General features: G+C 46.1%; 1 protein-coding gene across 1 annotated transcript in view; it reads right to left on the minus strand.

Moving 5' to 3' along the window:
* Nucleotides 1–26655, minus strand: part of PTH1R (parathyroid hormone 1 receptor) — a 120035-nt gene that overhangs the window by 18649 nt on the left and 74731 nt on the right. The window contains exons 3-6 of the mRNA XM_009809043.2: nt 17166–17276; nt 15499–15617; nt 4492–4586; nt 1102–1288 (exon numbers count right to left, since the gene is read on the minus strand). Coding sequence (XP_009807345.1) covers nt 1102–1288; nt 4492–4586; nt 15499–15617; nt 17166–17276 — 512 coding nt within the window. The remainder of the gene's footprint in view (nt 1–1101; nt 1289–4491; nt 4587–15498; nt 15618–17165; nt 17277–26655) is intronic.

Genomic DNA, 26655 nt, shown 5'->3' on the forward strand with positions numbered 1-26655 from the left:
TGATCTTAGATACTAAAATCTACCTCGTCTGTCTCTGCGGCATCCAACAATTCATGGATGATGAGCTATCATACCTAGGATCCAGCATGGGAAATCTGTGGTGAGACCAATGACAAGGAGAGCAGACAGCTTCAGCGAGTGGGGACAGCTTTGAAACCTGAGGATGGGCTTCATCTCCCCCAAGCACACGGACAATGCAGATGTCTCCATGTGAGCTTTCTATACAGTGAAAAGAAACATGTACTTCTGGAGTCAAGTTCACCTCACCTCACTTCAATTTTTATTTTAGGATGTGGTTCATCACACCCTTGCCTTGACTGGCTGCGCTGACCATAGATGGAACCTGAGGTGACTAGATTGAATGGAGGTGTCTCCCTCGTAAGACATCTGCTTTATGCAGATGAACCCTACACTTTCTTATGATAGTGTATAATCCCTCCATTGTCCCTTCTAAAATGCCTTTTTTCAGAGATGGGGGTGACAAATCACAACAGGAGCAAACAGTTATGGTTTGCTGCAAAATTACAGTGAGGTGAGATGTCTACTGCTGACCTTCTTCCTCACAAACTACCTCTGCTCCAGCTCTGGAGTCAGGGCTGAGAGCCTCCCAAGACACATTAAACTGTGGCTTCACTACATCTGGGCTGCCAGTTTGATGGCACAGATGTTACAGCACGGTGATGCCTCCATGGGTCTTACAGAGAGGAGCTCCACGTGGAAGATCAGCCAGTTGCACATTGAGGTGGGAGAAGTGCCTTGCATTGGGACTGACAGGGGAGTTTCCAGAGCCATTCACTTTAGGGGGCATCAGGGGAGCTGTTTAAAATAGTAGTTGTAGATGGGAACCAAAACTTCAACACTGACTTTACCTTTGGCTGCCACGGGGAACAGCTCTTCCTTAGCTCCGGGGCTGGGTGGTCCCTCTGGGCCAGTGGATTGAGAGGGAGTGGGAAGGGATGGGGAGAGGCTGTGGAGGGTGAGGAAAGGAGGGGAGCTGCTGTCCCTCAGTAGAGTGGAAAATCACCCTGGAAAAGGCGAAGTGTTGAACTGAAAGGCCAGAGGCATGAAGCCTGGAGAACCGGCAGCTCCGGCGATACTCACAAACTGCGATTTATCCGCTGGAGGTGCTTCAGTAATGGATTTCAAGTCTTCCTCTGAGATCCGTTCCATCTCCTCCAAAGCTGACCCGGAGTACAAGACTGCGTCCTTCACGAAGATGCTCACGGCTCTCAGCATGAAGGAGACAAACAGGTGCATGTGGATGTAGTTTCTAGTGCAGTGCAAACGTCTGGAGGAGGAGACAGGGAAGGGTTGGAGTAGTTTAGCCCATCTGTTGGACAGACTCAGGGTCACGTCTGCTTCTGAAGAGCCCCAGCTCCTCTCATCAGCACCGTGCCACCACGGGGCAGCAGTGCTAGTGGTGCTGCTGCCCTGCGCTCACGGTTGACCCATGGGGTTGGTAAATGAATTAATACCTACTCCAGGGCTTTGGTCACAGCACACTGCTGCTGACTTTGCATTAGGACAATGCTGTGCCTATACTTGTTAAGCTCCTTTATTTCTGACTGGGAAATCTGTGTTCAGTTTTGGGCCCCTCACTACAAGAAGGACATTGAGGTGCTGGAGCGTGTCCAGAGAAGGGCGACGGAGCTGGTGAGGGGTCTGGAGCACAAGTCTGATGAGGAGCGGCTGAGGGAGCTGGGGTTGTTCAGTCTGGAGAAGAGGAGGCTGAGGGGAGACCTCATCACTCTCTACAACTACCTGAAAGGGGGTTGTGGTGAGGTGGGTGTTGGTCTCTTCCCCCAAGCAACAAGTGATAGGACAAGAGGAAATGGCCTCAAGTTGCACCAGGGGAGGTTCAGGCTGGGTATTAGGAAAAATTTCTTTATGGAGAGAGTGGTGAAGCACTGGAACAGGCTGCCCAGGGAGGTGGTGGAGTCACCATCCCTGGAGGTGTTCAAGGAACGTGTGGACGTGGCATTGCGGGACATGGTTTAGTGGGCATGGTGGTGTTGGGTTGATGGTTGGACTTGATGATCTTACAGGTCTTTTCCAACCTTAGTGATTCTGTGATTCTGTGATTCTGTGATCTTGGAAAGAAATAGGGATTTTGCCTGTATTGGGCATGGGTAGCGATCGTGCATGCAGTGGGGGGTATACATTCAGGGAATGCACCTCTGGTGTGCAGTGCATGTGCAGTGAGAGGCATGTGCATTCCTGCGTGCAGTGTGGGCATGATGAGCATGTCCCTGGTGTTCAGTGCACACGCAACAAGCGTGCATCAGACGTGAAGTCATCTTCCAAGACATACAGACAGAAGGCAGGATACGTACCCAGCGCTCACTGATACTAAAGTGTGTATCCTGTGTGTGTCCCTTTCACTGTTAAATCCATCCCTCCAACAAATCTACCCCTCTCAGAGTCAAACCCTGCAGTTAAAGACTTCACATTTATCTGCACTCTGTGCAGAGGAGATGGACTACAAAGGCTACAGAACTTGTGGCCACTAAAAACCTTGCAGAGGTTCTTGTAAACGGCTAATCTTTGTGCCCACTGCAAATTTAGTAGCAACTATAGTAGTAACTACAGTGTGCTGGACTGTTTTCTCCATCTGCCATTGGAGACACTATCAATTGCTTGGTCACATCGAACAGTTTCTGGGCTCCACCCCAGCAACAGTAGCAATGACCCCACAAATGCTGATTGTAAAGCGCTTTAAGATCCTTTTGGGGGAAAAGCTGGATGGTAAGATGTGAATGGGTTAGACCCGTATCTATGAGGTGTGTTTTAGAAACAGTGATCCTGCCTTTGGGAAGAAGAAGGAACTGACCTGCTGGGGTCCCCTTCTGTCCTCTATAGCTGTGTTGCCTGGTTAGCCATGCATGAATCTAGTAACAGGTTTATACTCTCTTAAATCCTGAGATCCAATAATGGAAATAAAAAATAATAGCTGTGGGTTGTTTTTTTTCTCCTTTGGGAGAGATTGTCACAGTAATGACAGTTGCTTCCTGTGCTATTGTAATACAAATTACACCAAGTGGAACTGCTGAGGTATAAATGAAGACGGGCTCTGTTCCCTGCATTTGAAATGTAGTCAGTGAATCTCTGGATTATGTGTTATCTGGAATAAAATCTGGCTTCGTCTCGGCTGCTGCCTTGATCCTTGGGACAAAGATGCTCTAGCACAGTCGCACATGTAGTCTGGGCTGTAAGTGAAGTGCTCTGACTACATGAAGAAAGAGGGAGATCATGTCTCCTGAAACTAAGAGTACTCTTGCATACGTGGACATTAAATATTTTAACAACCTTGCCAGTGCCCAGTGGGAAATGAAACAGGGGGGTAAGGGCTGAGAGGACAGGAGGGTGGTGGCAGGGACGGGTTCTGGGGCTACATCATGCAAAGTGCCTCCAGGAGGGGTCTGCAGTCCTCTTTGGCTTGTGTGTCTCACAGATTTGGGCGCTGGGATGCTCTGCTATCCAAGCAAATCCCCCTGACCTCCTTTTGCTCATTGCAGAGCAGTCTGAACACTTTTAGAGGCAAAGGCCACACAGTTTATTCCCAGTGGTATGTGTCCGGGGCTTAGCACGAGCTTGCACAGTGGGAGCTGCTGAGTCCATCTGCAGACACCACATGGCTGTTTGCTGTGTGGAGAATTTCCCTCCACAGCTGTTGTCTGGGACCTGCTGTCTGCTAGGAGAAGTCACTGCCAGCCACTGAAGGGAGGCAAATTTGGGGCTCAGGGGATCAGGACTCAGCACCCAGCTCCACCTGCGGCTCACCAGGTATGGTTTCCCAAAGGACAAACTTCTAGCTGTGAGTGAGACCTTTCATCCCTCCTCTCCCCTGGTCGCTACAGCAGGAAGGAGATGCAACAGCCAGGTCTGAGGGCTGGACGGTGCGGGTTCAACATGCTATTTAGGGCTCTACATCCCTTGGCAGGGGTGGTGGAAAGGGAGGGCAGGAAATCAGAGTTAGGAGGGTGAGTGGTCATTTTTGGCTCCCTAGCTACAGCAGCAGCATGGGGAGGTTGAAGGAGTCAGTCTGGCACTTTTACACGGCTGAGGTCCTCTTCAACTGGTCTGTCCTTCATGAATATTTGGGTTTAGAGTAGAATTTCACTTATGAAACCTTAGCTATCTAAAAAGTAGCCATCTACATGTAAGTCAGTCATCTGCAGGGGTGATAGGGACAGAAAACCTTAGATAGTCTTCCAAGAGAGACAAACCTCTTCCTGGAGATGCCTCTCTTCCTGTTTGCTACAAAGAGGGTCTAGAAAATTCCATTGCAGGCAAGCGGAAGAAGTTCAAACATCCCACCCACCATCCCCCAAGAAGTTTGACCTAAGTGACACTAACACAGCCCAAAGCACAGATGCAACCTCTCGTGGCTTGCTGAAGAAGCACATGCCACCCCCAGTTTTATCCTTTCAGAAAGCCTGAGGCTTTTCCAGTCTAGTGACAACTTGCTTAGGTAGAAACAGAGCCGCCTACCTGAAGTATCCCAGGATAAGGACAGCAACTGTGAGGGATCCCAGAGAGATGGAGTATCCAACAGTATAAATCAAATAGAGGCGATCAAAGACCTCCTGCAGTACAAATGGTGGAAAAAATAGCGTCACATTAGAACGCGTCCTACTGCATCGTAACACAACCATGGTAGCAGCACAGAGATTCAGGCTATCATACCTGCTGGGGGTGTACAGCTCTGAGTCTGGGAAACCTTTATCAATCACACTTGATGTCGTCTTTTTGACGTAAGAGCAGCTTGGAAAGCGGTATTCATCTTTCCTAATTACTGGGACGAGCTGGGATTTTTGCAAGGGACTAGTGATGGAGTTGGGTTAATCCCATGCCTGGGAGTTTTGCAGCATTTTCATCCCAAAGGAACCAAAAGCGCTTTACAAAGTCTCAGCCAAATCCAGGGATCACTTGGCAACTTTTGCTTGAACAAAATGCCCACTGATCTGGGATTTTTGCTGGAACTGTAAAATTTAGCCATAAGGCTATGCCATACCATTGCTGAGTGACTGATGTCCAGGTTGGTGGAGTGTCAACCCACCACAGAAAACATGGGGAGGATATACTTTGGCTGCGGGATATGAGAAGAAATCACCTGCATTTATTTTTCTTTTTTAAAATCAAAAGCAGCCTATGACTGCAGTTATCCAATCCAGACACAACTTTAGCTTGCCAAAGTCCCATTGGAAAAGGCCCTGTCACAGGAGAGCTCATGGTAATTAATCCTGTAGTAGGTTTTAGTTCTCTTGGCCCTCTATATTTTAGAGTTAGGCTTAGAAACCCTGAGCTTTCCGTTAAACATTGAGATGACTTTCTTCATCCTGTACTGGGGCATGCAGCTTAACTCAGGAATTACTGAATACCTGCCTCAAAAGGGTTAAAACGCCTGCTACCATCCTCGCTTGTACCGCCTTTCATCGTCTGAAATTAGAAATAAACCCCGAAGAAACCAACCAATTCAGCATCTTTCTCCTCGCTCCCTCCTCCCCTGCCTCCCGCCTTTCCCTCACCCCACCCGCTGGGTTGCAATAACATTAGTAACGCTGGGCTCTGAATGACAGCTCTGATTTTGATTTGAGGCTAGAAATGCTGTCCTGGAATGCGAAACCTCAGCCGTATTACATCAGAATCCCCAGATATGTGAATGTTTCTTTGCGGTTTCCATTGGTAGAGTGGTGCGCTTGCCAATATTAATCTAGCATGTGTGTATGTGCGTTATTTTTATATACATCTCTCTATATCTGTGGAGGCAGCAGGCATGAAAAAGCCAATGTGAGCAGATTCAAGAGCTTTAGGGGGGAAAAAAATGCTCCTTCCCTTCAAAGCCTGATGCACTTTTCCCACTGCCAAGCTGGAATCCTCTTTGAACTGGAAAACATCTGCCTCTATGGTGAAAGTTTAAAAAAAAATAAAAAACCTACTGCAAGTTTAGGATTCTTGGTAATTCAGCAGTTGTGAGGTGTTACTATGCCCAGCTGAACAAAAGTGTCCCTGAGCCCCATTCAGAAATTTAACCGGAAAGATCCAGGTTCCTATCGGACAACGCCACCGTTGTAGCAGCAATGGCCTTGGGAAGGGCCTGCTGATTGGCTGGCAAGACGTTTTCGGAGGCTATGGTTAATTCCTCTGATTAACCACAGGGCCTCTTTTTGAAAGGATGTTGAGTCAGAACTGCCAAGACATACACATGCATGCATGCATGCACGCTGCCGTGCCTGCTTGCAGACATAGGTGCCACAAATCTTACTCGGTGTCGTGATGGGGAGCCTTCAGGGAAGGTGGTTTTTTGGATGGGGTGCTTAGGTCCGTGGGGCAAGCCTCAGGAGCAAAAGGTTGAGGTTCTCCAAAAGGCTGGACAGGGCAGCCCTTGGGAGGGCAGCTCATGCCTAGTTCCCAGGGGTGTTTGTCCTCAGGAATGGTGAGCCCTGGATTTACCCAGGAGGAAAAGAAAAAAATGCTCTAAAGGCAATTCCAGGTCTCACTCATCTCCTCACACAAGGGAGGTCCCAGCTCGGTGGAAACCACAATGCTGAATCAGGAAAGGTCCTTCAGGTAACAAAATACTGAGTCGTCTGCCAGCTGAAACAACCACCTCCATGGTCTGAGAACCCTCATTTTGGACCTGAGACGGATGGGAGTTTAAATCATTCAAAGAAGACCACAAAGGTCATGCATGGCCAAGCCATGGACACAACCTGGGCCTCCATAGTCTCAAGACAGTGCACGACCTACTAGACCATCCTGCTACAGCAGGAGCTCTACCTGATGTCTCTTACAATTCCACCCTGAAGACACACTGACCGTCACTGGTCATCCACTGACCTGTTAGAAGAGTCAACCCACCCTTCAAAAATCTGGCCTTGCCACACCATGAGACCCTGTTTTAAGAGGTGTGATACTTTAACCAGTGGCATTTCATCAGACTCCTGCAGTAATCCTTCACTGTTTCAACTGTTGACACATGTGCACTGAAAAGAAGAAAAGCTGAAAAAAAGCTAAAGGAAAACCAGGACAAAACCTCAATATCTATGATTCCAAGGGCTGGGATTATCATCAAAATATTGTAAAACTCACAAGACAGTACCAAGATTAGGGAACACCAGCTTCAAAACTGGTGTCCTTGAATGTTGCCCTCTGCCCATTCCATCCCAGGCCCTGTGGGGATGAGATAATGATGGGGAAGGTGTGGGACGGATCTGATCCCCCCTTTCTGCTGTCTCACAGCTTTCCCATGCCTCTTGCATTTGCCATCTCCCTAAGGAGTACCCAACTTGTCCTCTTTGCCTGCCAACAGGGCCTGGAGAAGAATGCTCTGGAGGCCTTCCCTTCTCATGGCTGACCCAGTCATGGTTGCTCCTGGAGGGTGCTGGGCAGGATGAGGCCCCCCTGATGTGGCTGAGTTGGTTTTGGTGTTGGTGAAATGACTTCCCATCAAGTCATGCACCATGCATCCTCTCTAGGTCATGCTCTGGGGGGCTCCCAGGCAATGCACAGCCTCAGGGTGCTTCCTTTCTCCCATCCTCTCTGGCCACACATTGCAAACCCCCACCAAACCACAGTCATCTGTCTTGTACAGCCAGGTGAAACGATCTGTCTGCAGCGAGCTAGCCCACCTGATCCTGCCTTCCCGACCTCGCTCCAGCCATAACTCAGAGGCTGACAATAGACTGAACCGCAAAAAACGTAAGTACTATTTCAGATGTATTGTGTGCCGAATGCGTAACAAGATCTCCCCTTCCCCCTCCCTCTTGGGTTGACGGGAGACTTCCTCTCTGCTCCCCTTTCTGCATCTCAGCTTTCCACCAGCCTGACTTCAGGGTAGAAACTTCACAGCAGGCTGGTGGCTTTGGGAGAACAGAAACCAAAACAGAGGTGGAGATGGTTTCTGCATGAACTCGGAGAGTGCATGGAAAAAAACAAAATAAACAAAACCTAGCCACCACGGGCATCCACGGGCTGGATGTGCCCCCCTCCAACAAGGGTCCCTGCATTCCCTGCTCCCTGCGGTTTGGACGTCTTCCAGGTGTGTGACCCTCAGAGCAGTTGGCTGTTACGTTTTCATACTGTGCTCAGGGCTTAACCCGACTCCTAATTTGTCCACTTCCACCAATGGGGAGATAATTTGCACTGATCTGAATCCAGAGGAAAACTGCGTTCCTCTGCAGCTCAGAGCTACATCAGAGCACCAGGCGTGGGGTTTCGAGGCCCCATCCATTGCGAAACCACGGTTGTGCTTTCACTCTCGCATTGCAGCCAGCTGTAGGACAGTCTGTGTGAAGGGCATTTCTGCTCCCTCAAACTCTATTACGGGTACACGCAGTTTGTCATAGTGGATGTGGTCCTCTAATTTAGATGTCTATGGTATGCATGGCTCCATCAGAATTGGCTACCTGAAGTCCCAGCAGCACGAAGGGGTGCTTTAGGCTGCAATTCACCTATTTTAATCACAGGATGGTGTCCACAGCCAGCAGCTGCATTGGCTGGGTTGTCACAAAAGGAGTCCAGGGTGACTAGATGAAATAGAGGTGATTGCATTTATATAGTGACTCCCACCCATTTGAGTCTCAGGTAAGAGGTCTTGTAGGACTCAATACAGTTGAATGTATGTGCCTCATAATTTTAGACACCCAAGTGTTCTGTCTGGCTTCAAGCTGCTTTTACAGAAGGGAATGAGTTTCCTGTAGGTCCCATGTTGTGTCTGCAGTTCCCATGCAGTTGTCTCATGTAACCTAGGACATCTCGTTTGGCTCTAGGCATAAACGTAACCCACGCTTCAGCATCTGGATGAAACCTTCAGGGCTTTGGTGTTCGTGTGTCCTGTTTCCCTCCAGTGTCACAGGGAGGGACGTGGGTGACTGAGACATGTATTTTCTAAGTGATCGGTAGCAAACTCCATTCTGAGTATCGTTGCACTGTGCCCTGTATCCAACTTTCTCCTTTTATCCTTTTTCTTTCCCCTTTTGTGAGACAATGGCAAGACTCCGCAGCATTTAGGTCGTGAAGCTGAAATAGATCCAGTGGTCTTTTGAGGGGTTGGCAGGCTATGTTGAAGGGTGGGATTAGCAGCATATGAGGATGGGAGCATATGTAAGGGCTTTCCAGATCAAGTGTCTGCAAAGTTTCTCAAAGCTGCTGATTCAGATGTTGCTAATGACATGCTTGAAATTAGCAGGGGAAGCATTTTACTGCTCTGAATGATAAGCTATGCCAGAAAGCCTCTGTCACTAGTTCTACTCACTGTTTTCTTGTCTTTTTTTAAAAGAAAAGATGTGACTAAAAAAAGCTTAATGGCAGGGAGAAGGGATATTTGCACAAACCAGTCCCTGATTTCCAAAGCCTAAGGGAAATCACTGAGTGTTGAACATGACTTTTTGCTACAGAACTGTGTTCCCCTCATCTATAGAGGTGACAGGCACCAGTTCCCCACCATCTGGGTAGTTCTCAGACTAAGACTCCCCAATGTAGATGTGTAAATGTGCATCTCCGTGTGTGTTGACAGTCTATGTTCGCGTGACAGTCAACAAGGAGAGATCTTCAGATTCAGTTGCCTACACCTAAGCACTAAGCGCTGTGTGAGATGCCTGTAAGTATCCAGAGGCTGTTCCAGGAGAGCATGGGTCTCACAGACATCTGCCAGTTCTTGTGCTAATACTGTAGGTTGTAATACATCTCCAGTGGTGCCAGGTATCTAAGTGTAGGCAAAAAAATTGGACCCTTTAGCTGCAGTCGGCAGAGCTCTATAGAACAGTTCACAAGGAAAAAAAGCAGGAAAAAAGAAAAGGGTGGGAGTAGACCCATGTCTCGGAAGTCAGCTGAGCTCTTTGGGTGCCCCATAGATGCATTCATGAAAGATATCACTTCTCCATGTCATGCCCAGTTTATCTACAGTGTTCATAGCCACAGGACATCCAGGAGGCTGCAGACGAAATGTGCCCCAAATCTGCTGTTCACATTAACAGAAAAAAAGTTCTCCAAACCCTATGCTACAGCCATATGCTGAGAACACCCTACAGCTGCACGCCCTTGGAGGGCTATAAGTGGGGACAAGAACACTCTTTGCTTGCCAGCTTTCATAAACTGTCCTTAAGCATCCAGTTTGGGCCAGCAATGGTTAAATATGGGGTACGAGGGGACTACCTCTGACCGTGTGTGTTATGTTGTGAGAACCCTTGTGTTTTTGTGTGAAGTATTATCATGTTGCTGTTATAAACCATCAGACTTTCCCAGCAGACTCTAGGCATAAACTATTATCAGCAGCACGACAATAAAAGGTGCTACAGCATTTACAGGAACCCACTAGACCTAACCTATAGGCATGAAATGAGGACTGCATGACAGGGTTGCTTGCAAGAATGAAGAACACATCTCAGTGATGCATTTTTTTTCATTCCTACGCGTATTTTAAAACATCTGCCCATCTTTCATGATGCGAATGTATGACACTTTGATGGCATGTCATCTGTATAACTCAGTATACGCTGTGTAAACATGATTTTTGCCATCAGTTTGAGGCTACACAAAGTTATTGGCTTTTAAAAGGACCCCAGAGAGCTCCCAGAAGAAAGGCCAGGCATCGAAGATTTTTGGTTTGAACAATGGAGTTTAGATAAAGCAGCCCTGCAACATGCTGTGCCTTTCCCGTTGTGTTTGGTATGTGATGGATTCTCGAGGCCCCTCTGATTTCTCTAGAAGCAGTAAAACCACCATGATATAAACAAGCAGTAGCAGATGAAGACAGGATTGGTGGGCTGAGGTTAGATCTTAGGACGGTCCATCTTGCTAGGCTGGTGGTTTCCAAGCTGAGCTAACCTCCCAAGTTGCTGGCTCATATTCCCCTTTGCCATGATTTCAGTAGATGTAGGTCACATTTACTCTTAAGCTCATCCTTGAAGACAGGATGGGCTTGACCTGCTTTAAAAAAAGATGTGTTTGGCATTACTGCTGTTTTTGGGGAGATGGGAATGAAGGAAATTTCTGCTTATTCAGCAAAATATGCCATTATTCCTGCCAGCGTCTGAAAAGGTGACCAGAAAAATGACCATGCTGAAGGTTCTGCTATTGGCTGGCTGTGTGAAAGGGAAGGGGTCCATGATCAAAGGGCTACTATGGTTTTTGGAGAGAAATTGCTTAAAAAGCTGCCTACTAATGCCAGGGGCACATAAGGACTTCCCATGCGTGCCACGTTTTATCCAAAGATTGAGGAGCTCCAAGAAGACAGGTTGCCCCAACTCCTAATTTTAGGAGAACGTTATGAAAGCTGCAAGGAGAATGGCCAATCTGGGCCAGACCAAAGGTCCTTTTAGCCGTGCTCCCTGTCTCCTACGTGCCCAGGAACAAATAGGGGGAGTGTAAGAAGAGTGGGGAAGAGTGTAAGAAAAGAACACATATAGAATAAATATAGATAGATAGACCTATGTGTCTATCATCTAGCAGTTACGTAGCGGTGCCGTACACCCTCTCCCAACGTTCAGCACCTTGCGGTTCAGCGATGTGAAACACGCAGCAGACAGATAACAGCTGGTGTTTAACCATGCTGCCTTCCTCAAAGAGTGAACACTGGCCAATCCCTTCCCCTTCCTTCCCTTGTCCTACTGTCTCTCTCTAAACACCGGATGGAAAATAAACAAAGCAGAGCTTCCTGGGGTGGGAAGACACAGATCTCTCAGCTTATCTGTTCAGAGGCAGGGAGACTTTCTGAAGCTCCAGGGTGCAACTGGGATGGGGGATGCCCATGCACATCTCCTGAGGAAGGAGTGGGAGAGCAAGATTTTCCACCATCTCTGCTGCACTGGTGAAGGGTTATCTTAAAAGCAGAATATGAGACAATATATACAGACTGCGGTGTAGCGGTGGCTTTCAGCACTGCCCAAAAGCACAAAGAAAACAGTCTTATCTTCCCATGATGTGCTGCTAAGACACCTTTCCACAAAACTTCTCCCCACCCCTTGCTAAACTGTTGTCTTCTACAGACTGTGTCCGAGACACGGTTGTTCACGGCAAGATCAATGCTATCTGCAAGGCATTTTGGGGAAACACACCTCAATAGCTAACTGCAGCCTACCTGCTCTCCTGGCTAAAGAGAGGACATCAATCTTCAGGGCTGCCAATCCAGCGTCCTTCAGCAGTGCTAATTTTCCCTTAGAAAACAGCCCAAGAGCAATTGCTCAGTGGGCAGTTACGAGCTGTTAATTCTCCTGGCTCTGATGGCTTTAGCATACTTTGCTAATTTCAGAAAGCGGTTTCCGTGCTGCTCTGTGTGAAATAATCCTATTTATATGGTTCAGGAAAAGGTAGCGAAAGACACAAACTTTCTCTGGGGCCCTCTGTTTGCTGTGTTGGTCAATCTTATAATTATCCCACAGTGGCTAAAATGAGAAAACTACACACCTAAACAAACATACATGGACATGTATATATCTGTGTGTGCGCATGGACGTGGGTGTTTATTTAGGTGTGTGTATCTATATATACAGCTATCTATAGATATAGGCCTATTTCTAGAGATAGCAATGCAGAGGGAGAGATATATATAGTCACAGACAGACATTTTTTTCCTAATGCTTTCTAATGCATAGTTTCTTAAAAGTTCCTCTGGTTACATCTGCTAGGACGCTGTCCTACTCGGAGTCAGCCCACGATCTCCCTTCAAAATGTTGGTTAAATGCAGCTGTTACTGGTGACGCAAAGATGCAGTTCCCCAGGGGGGGAAATAATAATAGAAAACAATCTCTCTCTAAAGACGACTAGTCTATCTTGCCAAATTCCCTGATTCTGACATCTCTTGACATATTTACTTCAAGAAAAAAAATCAAAGGAAGGTTTATTAATACCAGCGCTTCAGAGCCATGCTTGGGTGTGAAAGACAAGAGGCCTTCCTTGCTCTCTGGAAGTCATCACCCAACTGAGAAAAAAAAGGTCATTCTTTTTCTGTTTCCAGAGTGCTTTTCATACCAGAAGGCCCAAGAGACCCGCAGTGGATGTATATGCATTGCTTCACTTGTCACTAAAATGCAGTAAAACAAGGCAACTACATGACAGCATGCAGCATCACCATGAGGTGAGTACAGGGCTGGGCTGAGGAAAGCAACCCCTTGCAAATACAAGGTTAATAATAATAATAATGATAATAATAATGAGTAATAGGTGCTGTTGAAAAGCATTTGTTAATCAAGATACAATTCCAAAGCTGGGGGAAACATCCATTTTTTCTAACGTTCTTTGTGCTGGGCAGGCATCGCTTAGGCAATACCATGTTGTCCATTTAATCTGAACAATGATGATGGTCTAATTTGTCTTACTATTAAATATCATTAAATTCACCTCTGTGTAGCTAGAACAGAAACTCATGGCAAAAGATGATGACTGAGCCATGTGTACAGAATAATGAGGACGATGACATTGGGATGGTCTGTTAAAACAGCTCATAAAGGGAGAGGTCATGAGGAACAGTAATTTTCCAAGTAAGAGCAGAGGTTGAGAACAAAAATGAAGTCTTCTGCATCATGACACCTCATCTAATGTCTCTCCATTAAGAAGCACAGTCCAAGTCCCCTGTCTGTGCAGTGACCACCTCTACGCTCAGGGGACACAGACAAAAACAGATACATGAAACCCAGGACAACAGAACTTTGCTTTCAGCCTTTTTTACCAGCCTGGGGGTGGAAGGTCTCTATTTCTTCCTTGTGCTGGTAACAAATGGACAACTTCTTCTTTGTACCCTTCCCCTACCAATTTACCTTGACCAAATCTTAGCTGCCAGCATGGGAGGTTTAAAAGAAAGGACCTCCTTTCCCTAGGGGAAATCTAGGAGACTTGGTCAGACAGACAGGTCTGCAGCAGATGATTCCCACCTCAGGACATGGCTGAGAGAGGTGGGACGGGGGAGACAATGACTTCAGAGAGGTCAAGAAGTTGTGCAACTTTGTAAAGTTCTCCGTGGAGCAAGATGCTCCGTGATTTCAACACCCACTCCAGAAACTTCTCAGAAACCTCTGGGGCTAAAAGAGTTCTTGGGAACTCTTTGGGAGGGGAAAGATGAGTGGACTGGGAAAAGATAAGTCCCACCAAACTTGTTCTAAAAGTGAACGTCATCCAGCACTGAGACAACACGCTTTGCTATTAAGTAGCTGGAGCGGTACCTGGTGTATACAACCTTGTCTGTTCCTTGACCGCGTGATACAGTGCATGCAGATACTCAAATAACATCCTTCCTCACTAAACAACTTCATTCATATGTTGCTTCACTGTTGAAAAAAAAAACCCCGAAACAAACTGTGCTCTGGTTGGATTTAAAATTAAGAAAGAACATTGTCCCAAAGGGACTGTGTATCCTCTTCAAGCCTGCTCCCCACCATGAAGGTTGTGGTTAGATCTTTATCTCCAACAGACTGAAAATAACCCTTGCTGCAAATGATCAGTCCCTAATGCCATACCCCATATCCAAGGAGGACATCTTCCAAGTACCACTGAGAAACCAAGAGGTTTCTGCTAAATACTTTGCAAATTACAGAAATAGAGCAGCAACTGCGTGTGGGTGGAAATGTCTTTCTCTGCAAAACAAGAAGGTCACATCCTCTCAGGTGACTCCACTGACAGCTTTGCTGCCGCGTTAGCACAGAATTACTTCTGTGATGCACTCAGCTTGGGAGATATCCAGAGGGACTACAGAGCCCCAGCTGGGCTCAGACCCAGGCAGAGAGGTAGGAAATTTCTGCCACCTACTATTTTGCCAATCATCTGAATTTGTGTAAAAATAAGGCCCATAGATCTGATGTATAGATAGACAGCTTTTTTTTTTTCTTTTTTTTTTTCGCAGGAGCATACCAAACCCTGTCCATGTGCTATGAATCCCTTTTCTAACTTGGGACTGGTGCCCCTGTTTCAAAATTGTGACTACACCAGAATTAGTTCAAGATCTGCTCCTACATGTTAATTTGCTTTAGCAAAGGACTTTGTGCCCACCCATCTCCAATGAACAGACCACGTAAAACCTCTGATCCTTAATTTATACCTCTCAACCAAGACGTTCTCTGTTAATCCCCTACAGAAACAAGGTTGCTGCTGGTTTGATTGACACAGCTTTTAGCTCTGTGTTTGTGTTTGTGTCCCCTAGCACGGACAAGAACATAAGCATTGGAATTATTGGTAACAACCTGGAAGCAAAATTATTGCCTGGTGGGGAAGAGGGAGTCTCAATGGCATGGAACAACCTCCAACCACTTCTTAGTGTCCCTGAGCCCGCTTCAAGTTTCCCCAAGATCTCTTTACAAATAGGATCATGGCAGCTGGCTTTAAGGACAATTTCAAATTCAAATAATTCCCCATCAAAACAAAGATGTGGCTTTGGCAAGCTCGGACATAGTTTCCAAGAGAAGGCAGCAAACCAGAGCTCATCAAGGGTTTTAAATGAGACAGTGCTCCTTAGGTTAGCCCTGGATGAAGCCAACACTTCATGCTCCATGCACAAATGCAACTGCCTACCCTTTCCCTCGTCTCGTTGGTGAGGAACTTGGCACATTCACTGTAGTTTGCCCAGGTGCGATTGTTGCCTGGGACCAACTCCCAGCTCCCGTTCAGGTCACACCGGCGATAAGCATGGCCTGTGAAAGAGAAATGAGAAACAGAGTAAATGGGACTAGACCTGGTAGGACAGGAGAAACTTCTTCCAAGGGCGGATCCTATCAACCCTGATGCCTCCTGTCTGCTTTGAAGCTCAGCTGCAAGGACACAATTTCCATCTCCTTATCAACTTTATCAGTTTTCTAGCTGAGAAACACTAGAGAGCTAATAACAAGTTGCACCTAGTTTAGTTTAAGATATTGGGTCTACAAACCAAGGAGAGAAGCTTTGAAAAGTCCCAAAGCACAGAATCATCCTCAGAGTTGCAGCTCTCCCTATGAAAATAAACAGTGATCTATATCATGCTGCTCTTTGTTTACAGATTCAGTGCATCTCAAGACAGATTTTTCTGTCTTTCTATCATCTCCTCATGGTGACAGAAAAAGAAGAGAAGGCAAGGTTTCATCTCGAGATTCAGCTGGCAGATGAAAACATCCATGGTCAGATGTCTGTGTGGGGGTATCATTGGATGAGCTATGTGTAAAAAGTCCCATTACAGTTAATAGGGATGAAACCAGTCAAGGGATCTATTTGTCCTGTGACTACAGAGGGAGAGCTTATAGACATCTCTGCATCTAAGGGTCTTAATCTGACTCCCACCCTAGCTGACTTGACCAGTGGACCTGAGTGAGGTGGGGACTCCATGCCATGTTGGGTTATGGAGAAAAAAGGGATGGATTGCCAGTTCCTCCCGGCCTCTAATGCAAAGTGCATGTGCAGGGGTCTCTGCGAGAGGTCATCAGTCAGCGGTTAAGCTGGTTGAGATCACAGTCCCTTATAGAAAAGGCAGGACAGACTATGTGCAACCAGGGTGCACTGGAATATCATTACTTGCTTTCTGAAAACAGCATCAGTGCTCTACTGGGAACATACAGTCTTAATTCTCTAATGTTTCAGTCTTTGGGTGCACCGCTTTGCCTGAGAAAAGAGAATGCTTTAGCTTTGAAAATGCACTGAGGAGCGAGTGTACTTCAATTGCTTCTAAAAACATGCACAGACTTTGCGGCACCACAGGCAAGCCAAGAAATGTGCTGCCTGAGGGAAAGTGAGATAGGGAGGATTTCACATGTTCTGGTTACCAGCCCTGTTCTCAGATACCCACCGCAGGGGTCTGGGCAGAGATCAGGGTCTAGAATTAACAAACATGTGAAGTGAAGAATATAAACTGGAAGAATATCTTGCGGATTTCTATTGCTAAGCAAAGTTTGTGGCGTCAAACTAATACAGGTTTGTAATGCTGCAAGACTCCCCACTTGTAAGCATGTTATCGGTGCTTATAATGCCCCATTACAGTCTGGGTGGGGCAGGCGGGAAATTTGTCATTGTTAAGGTTAAAACAGAGCTTTTCTTTCAGCATAAAAAAATAATGTCTGTTTCTTTACTTCCTTTTCCCTGGCTTTACTCCTGCTTGGCAGGGAGTCACCATGCAATAAAAAAGGGATGCTAAAGAGGATTTCTAATTTTCTGACTCCCAGGCCTCCCCTTGCTGCAGCTTACCCGGCTCTGCGGTCACTGAGGACATCACCTACCTTTGTGATTGAAGTCATAGATGTACTCGGGACATGGCATAGCCACCACTTTGCCTGGCACACCTTCAGGCCAGCAGACAATACCATCCCACTCAGGAAGACAAAAGCCATCTGTGGAAGAGACATAAAGAGGAGTCACTGAACCTGCAGAGGTGACACTAATGCCCCACTGTTTGGAGAGGGTTCTTGGTGAAAAAGCCAACAACGTTGACACTCAATTCAAGAAAGTCGGTCTTAGGCATTGTTGCAATGTTCTTCTTAATGTGCAGCTCCAGAAGGTGCAGCTTCTCCCAAGTTTTATTTCAGAAGAATATGGTCAGACATGGGATAATAGCTGAGCACTCTCTGAGAGGGGTTAATGATTCTGGAATGTTGCTTTCTCTTGTGGGGTGGAAGAAATTAAAATGGGTCAGGAAAGCAGAGTGGAGAACAGGAGGACTTGAGCATTCAGGGTTCTGTAGACTGATGGGCAACCTGGAGACGCCCAAGGGAGCTTGGCTGCGTGTAGCCTTGATATGGCAGCACAGATTTGAGCCTCGGCTACCAAGGAGCTAGATTATGCTGTGGCTACATTATTGTGTGGCTCAAAGCTACCTGTTCAGGCTTCCCTGAAAGGTACTCATGCCCACAGTGTAGATTGGCTGTGATTTAATGCCTACAGACCATTAATCCAAATGCAGCTGTAATTTTTACTCATTATTTACATCAGCCAGTGCTATGCTATACCGCAATGCTTTGGTGCTTTCTCAGATGCGCTTGTGTGCCTGAATTTGGGTGTGCTTTTAAGTAACACTAAGACTAGCAAGAATCTATAGAGAGGTGTCTGTGACAATATTTCTAACTGTAAATAGAGAATATTTCATTACGTTGCTTCATAAGGAGTGAAACGATGGAATTTCTGTTTCCTAAAGATTTGCACCCTTTCCCATCTGACATCCTTTTCGCCTGTGACTTCACTAGTCCTGGATTTCCTCTCCCCCCATTTCCCTGTGACATCATCATGGGGTAAGATGCAGGTCACGCACTGATTGATTTGGAGCCCATGCTGATTGGCTAGCAGGGCACACACACGCTGATGGACCAGTTGCCTGCTGCCAAGCGTGGTGTACAATGGTGAAGTTTTCCCAGCTTTCCCCCCTGCTTACTCACTTTATTGCTCAGTCACAGAAAAGGAGCAGAAAGAGAACGGGCAGGTGGAGAAATCACATGAGTCCTGGTGCCTTAGGAATGCAAATAACCTGGGAACTGTTTATCTCTCTCTGTTGTACCACTTTGCTAGGCTCACTGCTACTTCCTAACCTTTTGAGAAGGGAGTGGTGGTATGGTTGTTAGAGGATTTTTCTTTAAATCGTCCTTGTTCTCCCTTTTTGTTCATCAAAGAAAGCTAAAATCGCCCTGAAGGAGAAATCCTCCCTCTTCCCTCTATCTATGTTAGTTTATTTGCAGATATCTGTGATTCATGTGCTTAGCGATACAAACCAAGAAAAAAGTCCTTTCCCACATTTTGTGTCTGCCTTTTTTCCCCAAACTTCTTTTTTTCTAAATTGGCAAGTATATAACTATATATTTCAAGTTCTTCAATTGCTATTTTTCAATTCTCCAGAACTTGAGAAGTAATTAAGCAGGTCTTCTATCGACCTATAATTATGATAAGCTTTGCTTCTCTCTTCACAAACGGAGGTACCAGCCAATCATTCAAAGGCTCCAGCATCATGTCCTACATGTAGGCTAAGAGGGGCATGAAGGAGCTCTGCAGCCCACAGGGTTTGCCACCAGCCCCTGAAGCAGCTGAGATACCAGCGATGGAGGCAGACTGCCCTGAGAGATGGGCTGCCCACCCTCCCGGCAGTCTCATCTTCCTCATCGTCTGTTCATTCAGTCTGCAAGGAACAAAGCCAGAACTTATCCATATTTAGAAGGGCTGAGAAATCCTCCAGGCTTCTTGAAAGCTATGGGAATTGACCTCATTTTCAACACTGCTTTAAAGAGGGAAGTCAAACCCCGTTCCCCACCTCTTACATCCTTCTAGCGTGTCAAACACCCATTTCTGCAGCTTTTGATCCATAAGCTCTCAGTCCCACAAGGGAGCAAGTTCCCATTCAGACATGGGTGTTGAACGTGGGCTGCATTTCCAGTCCCTGAGGAAGAACTATGCACCCAAATCTAACCTGGTGCTTACATATGCCTTTGCGTTGGGCTGTATTAACTGCACCCATCAGTAGTAGCAGAGTATTTGAAGTGAAGAGCAAAAACCGGTGAATGTGCCCCGGCTCTGCTTTCAGAGCAGCATCTGCCCTCCGTGCCGATGGCAGCCCATGAAGGAGTTTCCTCAACAGCTTATGAAGTGTCTGACAGAGAGGAGTTACATGCGAATCAAAATAAAATGGAACAGCCTGCTCTTATCTGGAAAAGATCTTCCCTAGTAAAGAAAGGATAAGCATGGCCAAGATCTCAGCATGTTTCATTAATTTCAAAGCTAGTGCCTTAGCAATCTTTCAACCAAACAGCAATTTATCCTTGATAATGAATGTGCTTTCACAAGATTAAATAAGAATCCAAGATTGCTTTAAAGACCTTTGGCTGGTACGGTGCCCTCCAGGGTCGGAGCTGACAGTGATCAATTCAGTCTGCTGGTATTTTAGGACATGAAAAACAACAGAAAAGCTCATCGTTTAACAGCTGATTTCTTATCTTTAATTTAGTGCTGATGAAAGGACCAGACTAATCACTATCTTCAAAAGCATTAACTGGGAGTGGGGGTAGAGGAACTAAAATTCCTCAGCATTGGTGTGATAAAAAGGAGGAAGAAGTTTATTGCATTTTCTCTGCTTCCAGTCACATTAGAGGAAGAATAATACTAGATTTCCTATTCATGGAAACTGGGAAAGCCCTTCCCTTTGGCTCATTATGTTGCAGGGTAACTTACACTGTGAAAACCAGTTTATTTAGTTTTCAGTTCTCTGGAAGGATCAAAAGGAAAAGGAAAAAAAAGTGCCCCACAAAATTTGGATTAGCACAAAATGTTATTGTCTCTGAGGTTATTTTTCAGACAAGAAATTAAATAAATATTTCATTTAGCCCTCAAAGTGCTCTTACTTAAAATAAAACAAATTCTTTTTACAAAGTAAATAAATTTGGTTAACCTTTAAAATGAATGCTGTGGAGAAACAACATTGAGGAGAAAAAAATTCATCCCAATGTCATGCTCTGAAATGCTGAGAGAAAAACCTTCCACTTTTCTAAGATTTTCAGAACAACTTGCAAAGGTCAGCCTTTACTTGTAAGCAGTTTCGTTTAGTATCGTACTGCAATATTTGTCCAGAAAATATTAATCTGGAAAAGTATCTGGTGGGTACGCCCTCCCCATGCTGTAAACATACACACACATATTTGCAATGGACTAATTCAAAAGAAAACTGATGCTTTCGGGATAACAGAGTAGGCTATTACTTCTTTTGGGGTACTTTGATCCCCACAATCCTCCCAAAAAGCAGAAGGCTGAAGTCTCTGTGCAAGAAACACATTGCAAACCAGTGGTGGGACACCTCTGGACTGATGCTTTATCACATGGACAATTTCGGGAGCCATCAGCGCCCCAGAAATTTGCAAGAAGTATCATCTTCACTGCTTTTCACTGAATCTGAAAACATTGCGTGCCTCTGTGGAATTGATTCATTAAAGCCGGTTAAGATCTGATAGGACTCAGAATCACAGAATCGCTAAGGTTGGAGAAGACCTGTCAGATCATCAAGTCCAACCATCAACTAACACCACCATGCCCATTAAACCATGTCCCACAATGCCTCGTCCACACGTTCCTTGAACAGATCTTCAGAAAGCATCTGAGTCTCCCAAGAAAAGACGCAAAGGAATCTGTCATTGTTATCATGAACTGTCACAACACAGAGAAACCTCTTTAACCTCCTCTCCATCTCTCCTTCAACCCCTGCCTCTCTCTCCTCACTCCATGCTTGGAAAACCCATTTCAGCCAAATTCAAAAGAGGGGTAAGACATCTCAGGCATCATTTCCTTCCTGCAAATTTCACAGTGATTGATGATTAGGAGAGAGAAGGGCATGTGAACATTTCATAGAATCATAGAATAGTTTGGGTTGGAAGGGACCTTTGAAGGTCATCTGGTCTAACTCCCCTGCCATGAGCAGGGACATCTTCAACTAGGTTGCTCAGAGCCCCGTCCAACTTGACCTTCAATGTTTCCAGGGATGGGGCATCTACCAGCTCTCTGGGCAACATCTAGCACCTCTCTTTGGCAGCTGCCACCTGGCCAACCAGCCTTTGCTGACCGACCAGACAACTGGCATGTACGTAGCTAGAAATTAGGCACAGCATGGCTGTTTCTTGCCCATTCAGGGCACCATGGGGCAAGGGGAGAGGAATTGTGTTGGGTAGAGGGACTGCAGTTTTGTAGTTTGTGGTGGGGGAAGCCTGTGAGGACATCCACAGGACAAGCCAGGTGCCTCTGGAACTCCTGGTTGCAGAACGACTTGAGAAGTTCCTACATTGACTGAAACTCTCCGAAAACATTTTTCAAATGGAAATATTGACTGATGTCAGGACCAGCCACACTTTGTGTCTGTTGAATCCACATTCCTGGGTCTTAATGCAGCCAAAAGCTGTTTCGCCCTTCTATGTCATGTGTCTTGTCCTGGACAGGAGCCCCACCACCCTCGCACTCTAATACCCCCATTTGTCCCATCTAAGGAGACAAACCACCCACCTTTCCTACATCCCTTCCTTCCTCCCACACCCCACCCCACTGTCTCTTCCAGTCTGCACAGCCACGTGGCATCTTCACCATTAATTTCACCGGCTTGAGACAATTGGCACCAAATTGAGATAATTGGCACCAAATTCTGTACCTTCTGCCTCCAACTTTCTCCTGTTTTACTTACTTTAGAGGTCACTTATCAACTGAGCTGATGATAAAATGGGGAGGCAAAAATACCATATATTCCATTGGTATTGTGCTGGAATCCAAACAACACTTTTTTTCGTTGTTTGTTTTCCCAAATATTTCCTCCAAACATTTTTTCTTGGTTTATAAAAATATTAACAGTACTAACAACTTGGCTTTGCTCTGTTGTTTTCTTTTTCTCCTGGACATCTCTCAAAAGAGATCCACACTGAATTACAAGAAGAAATCTGAAAAATGGTGGGGAGTTTCAGGAAAACAATAAAAAAATCCACAACCAAACAATTTTTCCTGATGGCTATACTTAAAAAAAAAAAATATGCATTTTAACAACTTTTTTTTACAAGCTGTCATTAGAAAAAAAAATCCACCACCTGCAAGTAGCGTGCTTTTGGCATGCTAAAAATAAGTCAGTCTCTCCTGAGACACTGTTAACAATATTTAGAAACACAGATAACCAGAAGGGATCCAGTTCATTCTAAATGCTGATTGAAAAGCTCTTGAATTTTTTTTTTTTTGGTGAAAAATAGTTTGAGGGTTCAAATACGCTGTTTGGATTGATACAGGTGGGTAGGTCTGGGACACGAAGTCACATGTTCCAAGTGAACTGGGAATGTGAAACATTTCTTTCCTTGGAAGAAACAGTAGGATTCACTGAAGATGTAAGTCAAAACGAATTCATAAACTTTTAAGAAAACAAGTAAATCTCATACATATCCCACATCCTAAGTGTCTTGGATGTGTATCAGTCATTCAGGTAACACTGAATGGAAGATATTGCTTCTCTCTCAGGCATGTATGTATGTGGGTGAAACTCCTCCAAAATCAGAGCCGTAACTCTCATGGATGGAGACAGGGAAGGTGGGAATTGCACTGGAGTTTCTCACGTTTAGAGGACATCACCGACCACTTTAGTGCTGAAGAAATTAGTCATGCAGGACAACAGGAGTAGCTGGAAGTGAGGCAAGACCTTTTTCTTCCCCAGAGACTTCGCAGATGCCTCATCCTGGTGTCTCTCTTTCTGTCTCCGTAGTTTGATATGAGTTCAGGGAGACAGGGCGATTGTGCTTGTGGAGAAAGTGAGGATCAGTGACCACCACACTCCCTGACTACAAACCTAACACAGGCAGGTAAGTGAGGTTTGTAAAAGTCAACTGCTGAGGCAGGAATTGAAGTTTTGTCTTCTAAGACTTTTTGCTTCTTCACCCCATAGCATTTTGCTAGAAGAGGCTTCGCAGGTCCTGAGACATCCTTGCTACTGGTCAAACAAAATAACCTCTCTGAGGAAAAGCTCTTAAGTTCCTTTGTTGAAAAGGAACAGAAAGAAAAAGTCTTTCAGCAACAAGGACGGGCTGGTAGAGTGGGAAGATTTCATTGGTGGCCCTGGAGGAGAATAAAAGGGTTGGTCTGTTTACTCCAACAAGAGAAAATGAGAAAGAAGGTTTTTCTCATCCTACTGGTAAGCAGTATGAACGGAGATGAGCTACAAAAGTGGAAAACGATGCAAAAATAAACAGGTGTAAACTGGCAGTGAACAAAGTTTATATTGGCAATTAAAAGAGAGCTTCTATCCTTCAGATGAGTCATGTTTGGGACGAGGTCAGTAAGTTTCATGTCCCTGAGTGATTTTAAGATGGTATCATTAGAGCAAAAGGAGGCTGCAGCATTAATGGGGCTAGGAGAAGAGCACCATGTTACTCACAGCTTCCTCTGTGTGTAGCACTCTTAAGCTCTGCTTCCATCCTTGCTCTGGGACAGGTCAGTGCATCTTCATCCTACTTCACTATCCTGTATGCCGCTGTCTCATGATCAGCAGAGTCACTTGTGCTTCCCGAAGACACTTCAGTTTTCCAGGGGCTGCCTACCTCCACTCCAGATCTCAGAAATCGTCTTTCTTACACTGGAGGCAATCACTTCCAAGGACAAGAGAAATTCCAAACCAGTCCAGATTACTCCTTCCTTCCTTCCCAGGTACAAAGACGCCAACACAGCTCCTGTATGTAATTGTGCTCTCATCTCTTGGTGTTGAGACACCCAATATGTCACTTCCTCAAGACAAGCTAAGCCACAGCAGAGCTAGCCTCTCTTTTCACCACTACATCCCTGCACCAGTACGGGTCACCTCCTCTAGTTTCCTGATGCATTTCCTATGAGGTTGTTTTTACTTCTCAGCCCATCAATCCAGCTCACTCAAGACCTCAGCTTCAGCTGAAGGCAGCCCCAAGGGTTCAGGCAACAAAGCCCTCGTTGAAATACAGACTTCAGCCTAAGGGACATGTGTTGGGAGAGATGGTGCTAGATGCTACTTTCACCCACCGCCTTCTCAGGGCTGTGCTGGGGCAGGGACACGGGTCACCAGCAGACAGCTCCTCCTCATCCAGCTCTGCAGAGGACATACCACCACCACGAAATAAACACTTGGAGAAGACAAGGCACGTGGAAATGAGTCGGTTCACCATCTAACTAGAAGTTACCAGCACCTCATTGAAATGCTCTGAATGACACGTTCCTCTAATATCAATCACAATAGGGCAGGTATATACCTGCCAGGTATAAGTCAGAAAATCTGAGTTACTTCTCTGCATCTGCATGCCATTTTATCACAGACCATCTTTGACCATCTTCTAAGGCTAGACTGTAAAATCCTCCAGGCAGGGCTGGTGTCTCAGTGCCTGAGGCGTCTGAAGGTTACTATTATAGTGTGCCCATTCATCTCACCGTTGCCTGGACTGTCATGAATACTCCCTTACAGTAGCACCGTACTACAGAGTAGTTATAGTAGCACAGATTACCGTAGTTTTAGAACAGATGCGCCTTGCAGCTCTCCCCAGACCCTGAGGGTTGAAATCGCAGGGCATGGAAGTTGTAGTCATTATCACAAGCCAGTATGGTATTCAGGATGGAGCAAGCAAACGCTCTGTTTGATGTCGTTGCTGCGGGACTTGCCTTTTGAAAGCGGAAAGGCCAGTCACAAAGTGCTTTGTGAAAGGGCTGCGCCACATGCGTCTCTCATTATGCTCTTTCTTCGTTTCTGCTTGTCCACCTGAGCTTAGTCAGAAAACACAGCGTGCTGCAGGTTGCTTTGGTGGAAGAGAGAGGAAAGGAGAGGCATATTGGGGCTGTGCCTGCTCACTGCTCAGACTGTATCCCCAGGGTGCTATTCTCTCCTGCCTGCTACTTTTCCCTTGCCTCCTCCCTCCTTTCCTTCCCCCCAGTCTCAATTCCGATTTCTGTGCAAGTGGTACATGCATGTGGAGAACACATTAAAACCATCTGTGAGGCTGCTTGGCAGCTGGATAAATGCAAACACGGTCTCGAGGTGTTTATCTAGGGGCATGGAATATAAATCAGCCCGACTTATTCTGGCACCGTGCAAGGCACCAGGGAGACCACATTTGGAATACGGTGTGCAATTGTGGTCACTCTATTACGGGAAGGACATTTGGTGGATTGGAAACAGGCAGGGAGGAGCAACCAAAAAAATGACCCAGCATTTTGGGACAGGAGGGGGAGAAAGCGAGGCTTGGAGGGCCAGTGCCTCTGTATGGGGGTGTTTAGTGTTGCAGATGCATTTCAGACCTGGCTGTCAGAGCACATGTGTGTAAGTGCCTGCATATGTGTATGTATAGATCTATAGGTGGGTATGTCTGTAGGAAGGGGTGTGTGCTGTGTTGTGCAATGCAGGGGGAGCATGTGTCTGTTTCGGGGAAAGATACTCCACATGCATCCCAGGACATTTGCATGGGTAGCTGGGGACACAGTGCTGCAGTGTCTCTCAGTGGAGTTGTGCGCAGTGTGTCCTGCACCAGTGTGTGCATTCTGAACACCTCTGTATGTGTATGGGTACTGTGTGCTGGCCAGCATGAGGGGAGGGTGAGGAGAGGGGATGGATGTATGTAGGTTCTGCCTGTTACTACTCAGAGACCTTTGCTGCTCTGCATACCATTGTTTAGTGGGCAAAGCACCCCTTGCACGCTCAGTCCTGGAGGAACTGGACTTCGGAGAGGAAGGACACATGGGCCAGGGGCTGTTCCAAGTCTTTACTCACCCCAAGGCAGAATGGGAAAATCACAAGTTTATGAGTGCTACCAGACAATTGCTAGCATGACACAGCTCCAGAAAGCTGGCTACCCTGGCATCACTAGCCCATTTCACATGCTGCCTGTCCACTTGCTGGTCTTTCAAATGGAAAGAAGAAATACCACCTTCAACGTCCCATCCGATAACACCCGACCTGCCACTACTGGCCTGGCTCAGCCCAGGCATCCTTTTTCCTCATTCCAGTACGTCTAGTCCTTCCCAAACCCTCCAGATCTCCCTCTGAGAGGAGACAGTGTTGGTCATATCAATCATTAAAATAAGTGTAGAAACAAGGTTGATATTAGTATTGCAGTTTAGCCATCCTATGCACTGTTTTTCCACCCTTTCTCCATGTTACTTTGCATATGTAACACATGGACCATTTATGCCTATCATAACTCCCAAGACTTATTCCTCCTGTGGACTGCAAGACCTATATAGCCACTCAGCAGACATTTCTCAATGAGATTGGAAGCC

This window comes from Gavia stellata, chromosome 6 (genome assembly GCF_030936135.1).
Source record: "Gavia stellata isolate bGavSte3 chromosome 6, bGavSte3.hap2, whole genome shotgun sequence".
In the NCBI taxonomy this organism is placed as follows: Eukaryota; Metazoa; Chordata; class Aves; order Gaviiformes; family Gaviidae; genus Gavia; species Gavia stellata.